At 41.7% G+C, this 13441-nt stretch overlaps 1 protein-coding gene across 1 annotated transcript in view; it reads right to left on the bottom strand.

Moving 5' to 3' along the window:
* Window positions 1-13441, bottom strand: part of LRBA (LPS-responsive vesicle trafficking, beach and anchor containing) — a 771345-nt gene that overhangs the window by 13088 nt on the left and 744816 nt on the right. Inside the window, exons 54-56 of the mRNA XM_011973242.1 lie at window positions 8786-8887; window positions 5341-5537; window positions 632-783 (exon numbers count right to left, since the gene is read on the bottom strand). Coding sequence (XP_011828632.1) covers window positions 632-783; window positions 5341-5537; window positions 8786-8887 — 451 coding nt within the window. The remainder of the gene's footprint in view (window positions 1-631; window positions 784-5340; window positions 5538-8785; window positions 8888-13441) is intronic.

Here is a 13441-nt window from a genome sequence, read left to right as displayed (position 1 = left end):
AACAAAGAGAATACATGGACACAGAGAAGGTAACATCACACACTGGGGCCTGTTGGGGGGAGTGGGGGCCTAGGGAAGGGACAGCATTAGGAGAAATACCTAATGTAGATGACAGGTTAATGGGTGCAGCAAACCACCATGGCACGTGTATACCTATGTAACAAACCACGTTCTGCACATGTACCCCAGAACTTAAGGTATAATTAAAAAAAGATACTTCAGAGAAATATAAAAAGCTTTGTATCACTGTAATCAAAACCTTTGCTACTTAAATTCTGTCTATTCCTTGAGAACTCAGCCTTTGTCTAAGAGTGGCAACGTCATCAGAAAGAAAGTCAAACTTTTTAAAAAGTGTTCTTGGTTTGATTGTACAGGTGACCCCCACAACTCAACTCCACCAGCCCATTTAAATAAATTCCCTCTGCAGGTTTTACTATACATTTTTGAAAATGTTATTTTTTGTAAAGACAGGGTCTTACAATGTTTCCCAGGCTGGTTTTGAACTCCGGGACTCAAGCGATTCTCCTGCCTCAGCCTCCCGAAGTGCTGGGATTACAGGCAAGAGCCAACAAGACCAGTCCCCTCTGCAGTTTTGGAAACTCCCATTTGTAGCCGATTATTCCAGTGTTACCTCTGGTCATAAGACAGTGCCATGGCCCGGATTCCTGCGTCACATCCTGGATAGGCAAAGAGCTGCTTGAGGTCCGACACCTGCCGGACCACGACCACTCCGCTGTCCCCTCCTGTGAGCAGGTACTGCCCATCTCGGCTCAGCTGGATGGCCTGTGAGACAGCAACATTCAGTAGAAATGAGGTTCTCGGAAACTTTCAGCCCCCACCCTGTGTTTGAGTCACTCTCACACCAGCTACTGTGGTTCAGGGAGAAGAGAGAGAGATCCTCAGGAGCTTTTAGAAAATCATGAGTTGTAGAAGATCTGCCATTTTTCAAAAACCAAATGGACAAAGTTTGGCAATGGTTGAGATACTTTTGGCTTTGCTTTTTTAAAGACTGAGTAGCAAACTCTTCCAGTTCTACAAATGCTACTAGAATGGTGGTGTGTGTTGTGGACTGGGACCGGTGCTCTTAACGAGAAGCCCTGGCATCTCTTCATTTGCACTGCGGACATGCCAATAAGCCTGTTAGTCCCAAGACTTGGCAGATGGTGCCGCCTGACCTCACATCCCCTCTAATCCCCTGCTGGGTGCGACTCCGGCCGGAGGGAGGCAGCCAGCAACCTTGGCACCTTCCCTGAGCCTGTTGGATTTTGACAGCAGTTGGGAAGAAGACTTGGTAGAGAGCTGCAACTTCCAGGGTGACTAAATCCCAGTTCAGCATTTTCTTGCTCCAGGGCTGACAGTGCTCCAGCCTGTGGTTTAGTCAGCTCTAGGCTGTGCCCCTCTGTCCTTTCCTACTAGTGCTGAACAGACAGTACAGGCTCAGAATTTGCTCTTTGATCCTGTAAAATGGGCATCCACAAATGAAAGCCTGTGGGCCAAATGCAGCCCACTGCCTGTTTCGTATAACTGTTTGTTTTAACATGTTTCAGTGCTTGAATTTTTCATGACACATGAATATTTATATGAATTCCAAATCTGAACCCCCATAAACAGGTTTTTTTTGTTTGTTTGTTTTTGAGGCAGGGTCTTGCTCTGTCACCCAGGCTGTAGTGCAGGGATGCGATCTTGGCTCACTACAAGCTCCACTTCTCAGGTTCAAGTGATTCTCATGCCTCAACCTCCTGAGCAGTTGGGATTACAGGTGCCCACCACAACACCCAGTTAATTTTTGTATTTTTAGTAGAGACGGGGTTTCACCATGTTGGTCAGGCTGGTCTCAAACTCCTGACCTCAAGTGCTCCACCCCCGCCTTGGCATCCCAAAGTGCTGGGATTACAGGCAAGAACCACCACGCCTGGCCTTCCATAAATAAAGTTTTACTGGAACATCGCAACACCCATTTGTTTATGACTACTTTCACAGATAGTTGCAACAGAGAATGTAGAACCCTCAAAGCCTAAAATATTTACTTTCTGTCCATTTATAGAAAAAGTGTGGTAACTCCTAATTATCCCTCCCTACTCCAAAAGCCAATCCTATTACCCCTTCCTCTCCTCCTGCCTGGTACCTCCAAGCCTTGTTTTCTTAGCTTATTAAGATACAAATTTCCTTTCTTTAGTGGATGGCATCGGAGTTTTAAAGCCACTACAAACACCTGTAATCGCATGTCCACCTGGGTGCAGGGGAATACAGATTGTGCTGGCAAGCCAGAAAGAAAAATACCTAATTTCTGATACATTCGCACTGTTCTACATTCAGTTCTAGTATAGCTGCCTTAAGTCTTCACTCTTTGACATATTTTTTAAAAAATCATAGAAAGGTAAAGACTTCCTTAGCCATTTAATTCACATTCACCCAAATGCCAACTTTTAGTAGTCTCTTAAATACAGCTTATTCTCAAGAACACAAAAACACATCTAGGAAATAAAAACCCATGTGTGGAAGACAGTTGCATATTCTCTAAGTCTCGTTAACTAAACACAGATATTAAGATATTTTCAAGATGAGCAAAAATCAATATCCTTTTCCCCCATTCATTTCACAAATGGCAATCTCTAGGGCTGTCTGGGAACTGCAATGAAACTAGGACAAACAACTATTTGCTACACATAAAATTCAGCTGATGAAAATCCATTAACCTTATGGTTGTGGTTCACTTGAATTTTATACTTAAGCTTTTTACTGGATAAGTGTTACACCGAAACAAATTAAAACCATTAATCTTTAATTCTCTGTTCTAGTAAAGAATTTCTAATCCTGCTTCCATCTGAAATTAAGTAAAACCTGGGCTTTAGGGACTATACAGTCATCAGCATTCAAAACATTTTAATGAACCAGATGCCTCCCAAGGTGAAAAAAGATTTCGCTGCCCTCTTTCATGAGAGGCCAAATTCCTCTTGGCAGCAAGAGCCAGAGTAACATTTAGCAAGCAGCACCTGATCTTCCACTCAAATACTGACAGGCCGCCTCTGCATCCAGGTTGGGGTGTTACTAGAGGGAAACCTCTGGAAACGTGCCCAGAGACACGTTAATCTCATCCCCTGAAATCCTGAGTGCTGTGGACAGCGCCGTGGCTGCAGGGGTTTTAAGGAGGTAGCAGCAGGCCACAGCAGTCTGCTGGGGATGACCACATCCTAAAACACAGCCTCAGGAAGGGAAAACAAATGCGTTCCCCTGGGTGAGTGGTGGTTCTCCCTTGTTTAGGATAAAATAACTGTGCTGCTCTGTACAGGCTGCCTCCTTAAATATCAGCTATTCATAAAGACATCTCAACACTGTCTAGTTGATGGACTATGATATGCTGCTAACCAAAATGCCACAGAGCAATCTGGCATCTAAAATAAAAATAGGTGGGAAGCCTTGATTAGTGCAGAGCTTCCCCAGGCTTCCTGCCTGCAGGGTTCTTGGTATTTCACAGAAATTTAATTTCTGGTCTGAGCTGATGACTAATTTGTTTCCATGGTGCCCATTCCTTATACGGGCTCAGATTGAGGGTGGAGCTGGAGATTCTGCTCTGTAGTGCCTTGGATTCCCAGCCTGTGGCTGCCTTCCTTGCCTCCCGAGTAGTGAGCGGTGAAAGTATCAGTCTCTGGAGCTGCGGGCAGGTACTGCTCATTTTAGGCAAGCTCGCTTTAGTCACACAGCTGCCACTTGCAAGCTAGCATGATAAAGTGCAGGAGTGCTGGGAAAAAGGCAATGGATTGTTTAAGCCTAAACTCCAGCGGGAAATATTATGGAGGGAAAAAGCGATGGCTACAGGGCAGAGAGGAGAAGCATGTGTGCACGAATGGTCTGCAGAAAGCCTCCCACTGCTGCCTCAAGGAACTTCCCAGAGCCCCTGGTACTAACTGAAATGCCACAGAAATTGCTTCAGTCAGCTGGGGACCTCAAATTATTTTACAGATTTATTAGCGTAGCTGACAATATAATCGCAACTCAAAGTGACAGATTATCCACATTATTATTGTAAAGAAAAGAGGAAAAGAAAATCCTCTGATGTGTAGTTGGTTTAAATGCAGCATTATGGGAAGGTAGGGAAAAATAAAAGCGAGTTCGAGTGTGTCTGTGTGCGTGCCTCGTGGTGGAGGCTGGCAGAGTGCAATGGAGAGGCCACAGAGAATGGTGGAGACACAAGAAGGAAGCCATCCACTGAATCAAGAAATGAATCCCAGGAGACACAGCAGCGAGGGTCCTTCATTTCCTCATGTAATCTGTATGTAGGAGCTTTGTTCCCTGACACCAGTATTTACTTAGGAGAAGGGGGTGATCAGACCAGATCTGGGAAAGTGGGAGAATTTATGTCATCTAAGCTGCCTAGGTCAGGAATAGCAGTGAGTGAAATATCCAGAGCTAGCCCAAAGCCAGGGTAGAAGCCCCTGTGATCCTACTCCTGCCTCCAACATGTCCTGGGTCCCCTCATTGTATATAGCTCCCGTGCCCCACCAGCCTGATTCTGGAAAATGAAGACCACCCCAGCTGTATTTTACTTTAACCTTCACCAAGGAGTTTGGAGGTAAGAAACAAAGGACCTTGACAAACTAGCCTCTGAAAATAACAGTTCTTACTCTTTTTCTCAATGTCTAATACTTGTGGAGTCCTATACTGGAGAGGAAGCAAGAGCCCGGAAGGTCCACTGGTGGTGCCATTTCCGGTAGACCCAATGGGAAAAAATGCCTGCCTAATTCATAATTTGAAGCCCAACTTCCTTAACATGTTTTGGACTTATTCATGAAGAAGTCATATCTGAAATTAATAATCCTAAATAGTCATAATCCCTACTGGTCCCACCACCAAGCTATTCAGATGTAAAGAGACTCCAGTTTTAAGTATCATCTAATGTACTATTTCAGCTTTCATACTCAGAAAACAATGTGCAGTGTGTTTTCTAGAAAAAAAAAAATGAGCAGTGCCAGTGAAAGCCACCCAGGATGGCTTCAGAAGCCCCTAAGGAAACCTCTTCTATTGAAGGACCAGCCTCAGCTGTGCCGCATGTATGTGTACTTGGTTTAAATGCAGCCAGCATTATGGGAAGGTAGGGAAAAATAAAAGCGAGTGTGAGTGTGTCTGTGTGCCTGCCTCATGGTGGAGGCTGGCAACTGGCCTCATCCACAGCTGGCACTGCTGTGGTGTGCGAAGTGTGTGAGCCTTGTCTGAGTGCTACCTAAAGATTTTTTGTTGGTGTGGAAAAGAGGCCCTCGGCAACCCAAAAATAGAGGTTTCTTTCACGAACCCTTTCCCTCCCCACTTGACACGAGTTGAGGTAAGAGTCCCCAGGGCACTCACTCTTATGTTATCTTCTGTTTCCATCGTGGCCTGGAGTTTTCCATTCACACTGAATGTACAGAAGAGGCCGTTTTCATAGAATATGACACAATGACCCTCTCTTGAAGCCTGAATGAGTTTTGGTTTCAGGCAGTTTTCAGGACCCTCCAAGGTCCTCAACAAGTCTCCATTCATGGAATGTATGAGACATGGTCCTTCTGAGAAACAAAAGGCAAAATTATTTAATGAAAACAGACAAATACAATCTGAATCTTGAGCACAGATCAAACAGGATTCTAGAACCACACTATAGATGTAGAAAGCCTTTGAAAAACTTCCATCTTACGTGTAAATTATTTTGCAAAACCTCTTCATGTTTGCCAGATCTCACCTTCCACTCAGGAGAGAAGCCAAATCATGTAAGTCCAAGTTCACTTTCCTCAAGAGACAGGAAGTTAGTCTGTGAAATTCATTATGCTAAAAGGCAATACAAACTGGAGGAACTGGGAAATAGCATAAGCTTCAAATTCTAACACAGCTTCAAGAAGGCTGGGATGCAAACAAACAAGGGCTGTGGGCAGCCACACTAAGACCTCTCCTTGCAGGATACCTTGCAGGAGCCCTGACAGCCACCGCACCGTGGGCCTGTGCAGGGACAGCCAGTTCAAGCAGCCTCTGAGGGCCTTAGCCACCTTCTTTACAACTGCTCACTACTTTTTTACACTGAAAGGAGGTCCCTGGCAGTTCTTCTCAACCTCCAAAAAATTCACACAGGAACCCTTCAGCCACTCTCCTTGGCAACTGAGTGAGTCCACCTCCCTGCTGCCTCCACAGCAAGCAGCAGCATCCACCACTCCCAACACCTGGGCGGACCACCAGGCCAAGGTGCCAGAGGAGAACAGGCAGCTGCTGGGAGCCCACACACAGCCAAGCTTTTTGTTTCTATTGAGTATCCGCTACATGCAAAGCAAAGAAGGAATAAGGAACAAAGATTGCTTGTGTGATGAGCAAGTTCCAAGAGATAGTCAGATAACAGGGGTCACTGGGGTATGTGCCCTGCTACTCTTCTGGCTAAATTACTCATGACCACATGGAATTGTTGCCTTTTCCCCGCAATGACTACTGAAAGCTTGCCCTTTTAAAAATAAGGCTTTTAGCTCTTTCTTGACCACTCAGGTAGTTTATAAATTTTTGAAATATCCACAGGCAGTCTTTGCTTTACACAGTTCCAGCATGCATGAATTTCAGTTATCACTCCTTAAATAACACCAGCCCTCCAATAACATAGTTCAAATTTAGGTTGTCACAGTAATTACATAAAGTATGCACTTTTGTGGTTAGCTCTTCAGTCCACAAATCACTATATAAATAACAGATGTGCATCATCATCATCAGTGACCAATCACATCACTCCTTTCAAAATATGTCAATGACTGCTCACTGCATATCTGTTATTCAGGTCACACACAGACAGCAAACTGTGCAGCTGTGTTGCTTTTTGTCTCCCAGTGATAAAGTCATATAATATTTCACAAAAATGGATAATCAAAAAAGGGTATTGGCCAACAAAGATGAAACTGCAGTAAAGAATGGAAAGTGATAAAGCTGAAGGTACAATTTGAGTTGAATATAAATGGGGTTATAGAAGAAAGAGCTGCTTGTGGGATGCTGACCCTGCTGAGACACTGTAGATATGCAGCCAGGAAGGGAATGAAGGAACTTACCAGTGTAAGTTAGGGAAGAAGGTGTAACAAAGATGTCCCAGAATTGAAACCAGCAAAAGCCTCACATTAAAGGAATTCTAGGGAATATTTCATGACATTGAAAGCACAAAAGATGAAATGTTAGACGGTGATCCCAACTTAGAGTATGACAGCTCCCCAAGGCATAGAAAAGATGCTAGCTCCTTAACATGTATATAACAAGTATATTACATGTCTATAACAAGTTCAAACTACTCTTGATACGTTTTTCATAAGTAATTATCAATGTATCAAATGTTTTAAATTACAATGTATTAAGTACATGTGAGTTTTACTACCTTTTTCATGTTATATGTATAACTGAGTATGAGTTTTTAATGTTTCGACAAAATTATTATTAGAGACAGGGTTTTGCTCTGTCACCAGGCTGGAGTGCAGTGGCATGATTATGGCTCACTACAGCCTTCACCTCCTGCAGTCCTCCCACCTCACCTTCCCAAGCAGCTGAGACTACAGGTATGCACCACCATGCCCAGCTAATTCTTAATTTTTTTGTAGAGGTGCGGGTCTCACTATGTTGCCAGACTGGTCTCAAACTCCTGGCCTCAAATGATGTTCCCACCTTATCCTCCCAAAATGTTGGGATTCAGGCATGAACTACCGTGCCCAGCCTGACAAAAATTTTTAAAGACAATGGAACAATTGTAAAATTGACCAATGATTATTCAGATCACTTTGTTTGGTTTCAGTTTGCATGCTCGCTTTTACAGTTCCATACTACTGTGCAAAGAACAGATGACCTGTAATATAATAGGTTCATTTTACGACTCCTGTTGGCTCAGGATGTATGAAATGATTGAGTATAAGGGAAAAATCCAGTGGTTATAGAATTCTTGCTATCATTATTATTATTTCAATGTTTTGACCAAATTTATAAACACAATCCTTTAAATATTTAAAACACCTTGTTAGCCAGACTATTATACTTTAGGACACAGGTAAGGTGATCCAAATACTCTGTTTCCCCACCAGATAAACCTAAAAGACGTGAGATACAGTACTTTGTTCTGTGTTCAGACAGCTCAGAGCAGAGACAGAGAGACGGATAGACTATTACGATGGGATAAGCAACGAATTGGAAACAGCTCCGTTCCTAGTCAGATCCTGATTTGCTGCGTGTGCTTTTAGCTTGCTTATTATCTTGGGCCTAAATATATGATGCTGTTTCCAGCACAAACCTCCAGGCAAACCAGCTTAAGTATCTTTCTACTCCACTCTCAATGCCATTGTGGCCCCTGCCTCATTAAAACAGACAGGGTCAGGGGCTTCCGTTCAGATGTAAGATGGAACCTGGCCCAGTAACAGTGCAGAAGAATAAACAAATATACAAAGATGTTCCTTGTTCCTGCTTCATGGGAATATGAATATTAACAGGATATGTTTGTAAACACACCTTAAACTCTTCAGAGCAGTGCTGTGAAACAGAACTTTCTACAGTGATGGAAATGATCTGTATCTGTGCTGTCCAATGTGGTGGCCACTAGCTGTATGTGAGTACTGAGCCCCTGAAGTGTGGCTAGTGCCACCAAGAAACCTACATTTTAATTTTATTGAACTTTAAATAATTTAAATAGTTCCATATGACTAATGGCTAGCATAACAGACAGAAGCTTTAGAAAAGAGGTACCAAATTAATCTTTGGTAATTTGTTTCTAGAAGACAGCACGAAATGCATCCATTTTGTGAAGGTACCACAGGTTTACCTTGTGAACCACTCAACACCAGGCCTAGCTCAGCACAGACCGCAGCACATGTGACCTCATAGTCATGGCCTGTCAAAATGGCCCGAGGAGCAGCAATCTCACCTTTAGGAAAAAACAGATGAAAAGAACAAATCAATTCAAGTTCATGCAGATTAAATGATCAACAACTTGCTCCTAATTCCCATCATGCCTATTTAATTTATAGTTTGGGAATTTGTCCAGCAATCCTACTTTAGGACTCGATCCAAGTTATATACTATAGTTTGATTATGAGGACCACATCCTGCTAAAATGTCAAGTAACCTTTATGTAATTATCAAGCAACAATGGTTGAAAACTCAGGGTTAAATACAACAAAATCTGCATTCCAAAATGCCTCATAAAAAATTAGCCCCTCAATTAGATGTTTTATGGTCAGATGACTATAAAATTAGGAACTTTGGCTCAATTTACATTTCAAAGAAAGGCCTTGCCCCTCCCTCGCCCCTCCTTATCCTCTGCGGACCGCTGAAACCCATCATAATGAAGATAGTCTGAACTAGACTTCCGCTACCTCCACAGGAACTCTGCAGCCCCTCTCTTAAATACCTATTCTCTCTACTAAGCTTATGTATTTTTCTGATGTATGAATTTCATGGGTATATTTCTCTGTAGTTCATTCAAAGAACCAAAAATAATAATAATAATAAAAACCTAAAAAAACCAAACCCTTACAGATAAGTCTACAGATAGTGACTGAAAATGAGGGGCGGTGGGTGGAGAAGGGGGGACAGAGGAGGAGTATCCAAAAAACGGCAGATGTTGCCGAATACTTTCACAAGTAGAAAGAACAAGTCATACTGTATGTCTGTCCTAGACTAAAAAGAAAAAGTACGGTTGGTTGGTTGGTTGGCTGGTTGGCTGGTTAATAAGGAACTCACCATGACTAGATAAAACGGTAATGACCTTGATTTGTTGATTGGTTCATGCCAAGCCACAAGGATAAATCGGATTCCATGTCTAGCCTGAAGAATACGATTTGAAAACTAAAGGAATCCTCTACTTTTATAGTCTCTAAAGGTAAAGACACAAAAAGTCTTTCCAAGTGGAGAGCAGGATTCTATTAGCATTCTTGATTTCTTGATTTGGATTTGTTTTATAGTATGCTTGATAACTAACACTGTGTAATCCAGAAGAGACAAATGTGCCCACAGAGTAGGTGGCTACCAGCAGCTGTGGAACTCTGTGGAAGAGAATTGCTTGTATCTTAACCCCAGACAGCTGACTATCCTTGGAGCAGTCAGCCACTCAGAGGAAAGACGTCCAGCAGTTCAGAAGAAACCCACTGAAAACCTGCTGTACTTGGAATGCTGCCGTCAAAAAACTAACCTGGCTTCCAAAGTGGGGGTTCTTCCAGTAGGTCACTGGGTTATTTGAAATTTTATGCAAAATGTATCTACATGCCTGTTTTTCTAGGTAGCAGGGGAGGAAAACAAGTTTTACTGAATGGACAGAAGTCCATGACCAAGAAAAGCTGAGAGGCTTCTACCCTGAAGAGAGGTCTAGTCTCTGCTTGTAGCCCCACTTCACCTGGAGCCAGCAGTCACTTCAGGTGTAGCCTTCCACACGACAGTTCCAATGCATGTACCAGAGTACATAATACAGGGCCATGTCCCCGCAGTGTCCTTCAAGGCTTTGGTGACTGTAGGTAATTCTGAGTGGGACTTAAGTTGAAGGGATGTCACACAGAACTCTGCACCACACTGGCAGTGCTATGTGCAGCCAGCCGCTGGACCTGGCCTACAGACTTAGTGATAAAGGGAGACCGAAAGTGACATACGAATAGGCAAGGGGATAGGCAGAACAACGGGCTTCGTTTCATTTGATTCCAAGTTTTAAAACTTCTCTGGGAGGCAAACCTACCTTAATTAGAAAGTTTTCTTGACATTTCCCAAGCCACAAAGAATTTGTCACAAGAGCAATTTTGTTTCTTACAAAGTCCAGAAATTTGGGAAAATTTTAAAGAAATAAAGCAAATAAGCAAATAATGTAAGTCAATCTGAACTACTTAAGCTTCTGTTAGGATCCACAAATTTTAGGAATAAGTATACTGTTTTAAAAAATTATTGGCCAGGTGCAGTGACTCATGCCTGTAATCCCAGCACTTTGGGAGGCCAAGGCGGGCAGATCACCTGAGATTAGGAGTTTGAGACCAGTCTGGCCAACATGGTAAAACCCTGCCTCTACTAAAAATACAAAAAATTAGTTTGGTGTGGTGGTGTGTGCCTCTAATCCCAGTTACTCGGGAGGCTGAGGTAGGAGAATCGCTTGAACCTGGGTAGAGGTTGCAGTGAGCCGAGATTGTGCCACTGCACTCCAGCCTGGGTGACAGAGCAAGACTCCATCTCAAAAAAATAATAAAATAAGTTATCAATACTTTAGCCCTGATTCTTGATTTCCCTTTTCCCCAGAAGGCTGTACATTCCACAAAAATACCATACAATGTTGTTTCTGAAATTACTGTCTAATTAGATCCATTGGCAACTTTTTTTTTTTTTTAACCAGCAATTAAAATCATTAAGATCTAAGGGAATATATTTTTGGTGTAATTGTTGGGTTTTTTTTGTTGTTGTTTTTATAAGTTACCATTTCATGGATGGTGAAATTTGTGTTTTAACTTGAATTGTCTTGGAATTCCTCAGTGAAAAGTGAAGGTTTGAAGGAAAACTGATGTCAAATGAAGGCATTCTAAGTATAAGACAAAGTAAACAAAGGACAGATAGATAATGGTGGTCCCAGAGGACAACGTCACTTAAGCACATCAGTGCTAACTTATTGTTTTCTCAGAAGCATGGTGGAAGAAGGGAGAGGACTGCTGTCAATTTTCTTTCTTTCTTTAATGTAAAAGAGTTGAAATACTGAGAGTTTTCTACGACTATAAAGTTAAAAGTTTAGGAAGCCTCGTGATTAACCCCAGAAGGTGGGTTAAGATGCAAGCATAATTTTGTTTTTTGTAAACTCATAAGATTTTTATCATCATGCTTTGCTTACAAAATACTAGTTTCCAATAATCCAAACTTTATTAAATCATTTTTCACTCCACAAATCAGAACACACACACATGCAGAGTAATTTCAAAACTGAAAAAGAATTTCTTCTTTCCCTAGGGCCTGATCTCTAAATAAGGAACTGTTCAGTGCTAGGACTTTGGCTTCAAAGTTTGGCAAAATGTTTGCTAATCCCGGAAGCAGGTTAGACAGTTCAGGAAATACAAAAAAAAAAAAAGAAAGAGAGAGAGAGAGAGAGAGAAAGAAAACCAAATTAAAAGCATAAGGGTAGACTTATGATCATTAGGTTCTCAGGTAACTGGTTTCACAGTCACTGGATTTCCAGTAAAAAAGACAGTGCTACTTAACTTTCCTCACCTATAAGAAATGTACATTACTGGCCTCTATAAACCCACATACAACAATATAAGGAGAGATATCATGTCATTCCTCTAAGAAAAGCTGTTTCCAATCTTCTTTAAAGATTGTATTCCCTTTATTATCTGCTGTACAGATTGAGCATTCTTTACATTTTCTACTTATCAAAAAGTACATTCAAAATAAATACCTACTATTTGATTTTTATAAGTTTTATAATAAAGAGCTTGAAATAGTTACACTTCAGTATAGCAAATATGAGATATGGGATTTAAATCAAACAGGTCAAAACTGTTTAAGTTCAATGGACATTTTGGGAACCACTTGTAATGAAATTACTGAGGGTAGTGGAGATAATCGGAGGCAGAGCAGAGGCTTTACATGTGGCTCACAGAATCTTTTTATGTCTCTGTAGTTACACTGTATACATCATCCTGGATCACAGCAGAGCCCAAGTGACGACATCCCACAGAAAGGAAAGGCAAAATCCCTCCATATCTATGTACATTTCTGTTTGGAAAGCCTAGAAACAAAATCTTGGAACCATATAACTCATTCTCACTGCAGTATTCTCAGAAATCTGCCTCTCCCAACTACTTGTCAGTCACGTAGATTTTAATACCCAGCAAGAAATAATCAGCTCAAACAAGATGATTCTGGCCATATATTACTTTTCAAAGATGCCAAAGCTATCAATAATCTCTCATTGCAGTCTCTAAACCGAATGAAGAGCAAAAAAAAAAAAAAAAGTCTTCTCAAAAATATCAAGTTAATTCTTTTGATAAAAATGTGCAATAGTTAAGGGATACAAAAAGTCTTTACCTTTGCTTTCTGAGATAGTAGGATCTACCAAAGGCTAGACCATAAAGCAGAACAGATTCCCTTAAGAACCTTTTAAAGTCTTACTGCTTGAAAAATTGTCATGGCCTTCAATAATGCTGAGAGAAAAATTTATCTTGCTGCTAGTTTAAGGGACTACACTTCAAACTCTTCTTAAAGAAAAATAAAAAGAGAAAGAGTACAGACTTCTAGGACTGCTTTGAAAAGCTTGAGCAATTACTTCAAAGGAAAGGGTGTCTTTGTCCGGAGAGCAGGTTTATGACTACTGATGCAAATCCTAACCAAAGGCTGAAAAGGATACTGAGTGCATCTTTATGGTTGGCCTTAAAGGAAGATGAACAAGTCAAATGAGATTAAAGACAGCCCAAATTCTGCTGCAAATACCAGGGCACATCAGGTTTTACAGAGGCAC

Source organism: Mandrillus leucophaeus, unplaced genomic scaffold, assembly GCF_000951045.1.
Source record: "Mandrillus leucophaeus isolate KB7577 unplaced genomic scaffold, Mleu.le_1.0 Scaffold136, whole genome shotgun sequence".
NCBI classification, from domain to species: domain Eukaryota; kingdom Metazoa; phylum Chordata; class Mammalia; order Primates; family Cercopithecidae; genus Mandrillus; species Mandrillus leucophaeus.
The sequence above is the reverse complement of the archived record's forward strand: the minus strand, read 5'-3'. Positions and strand labels throughout refer to the sequence as shown.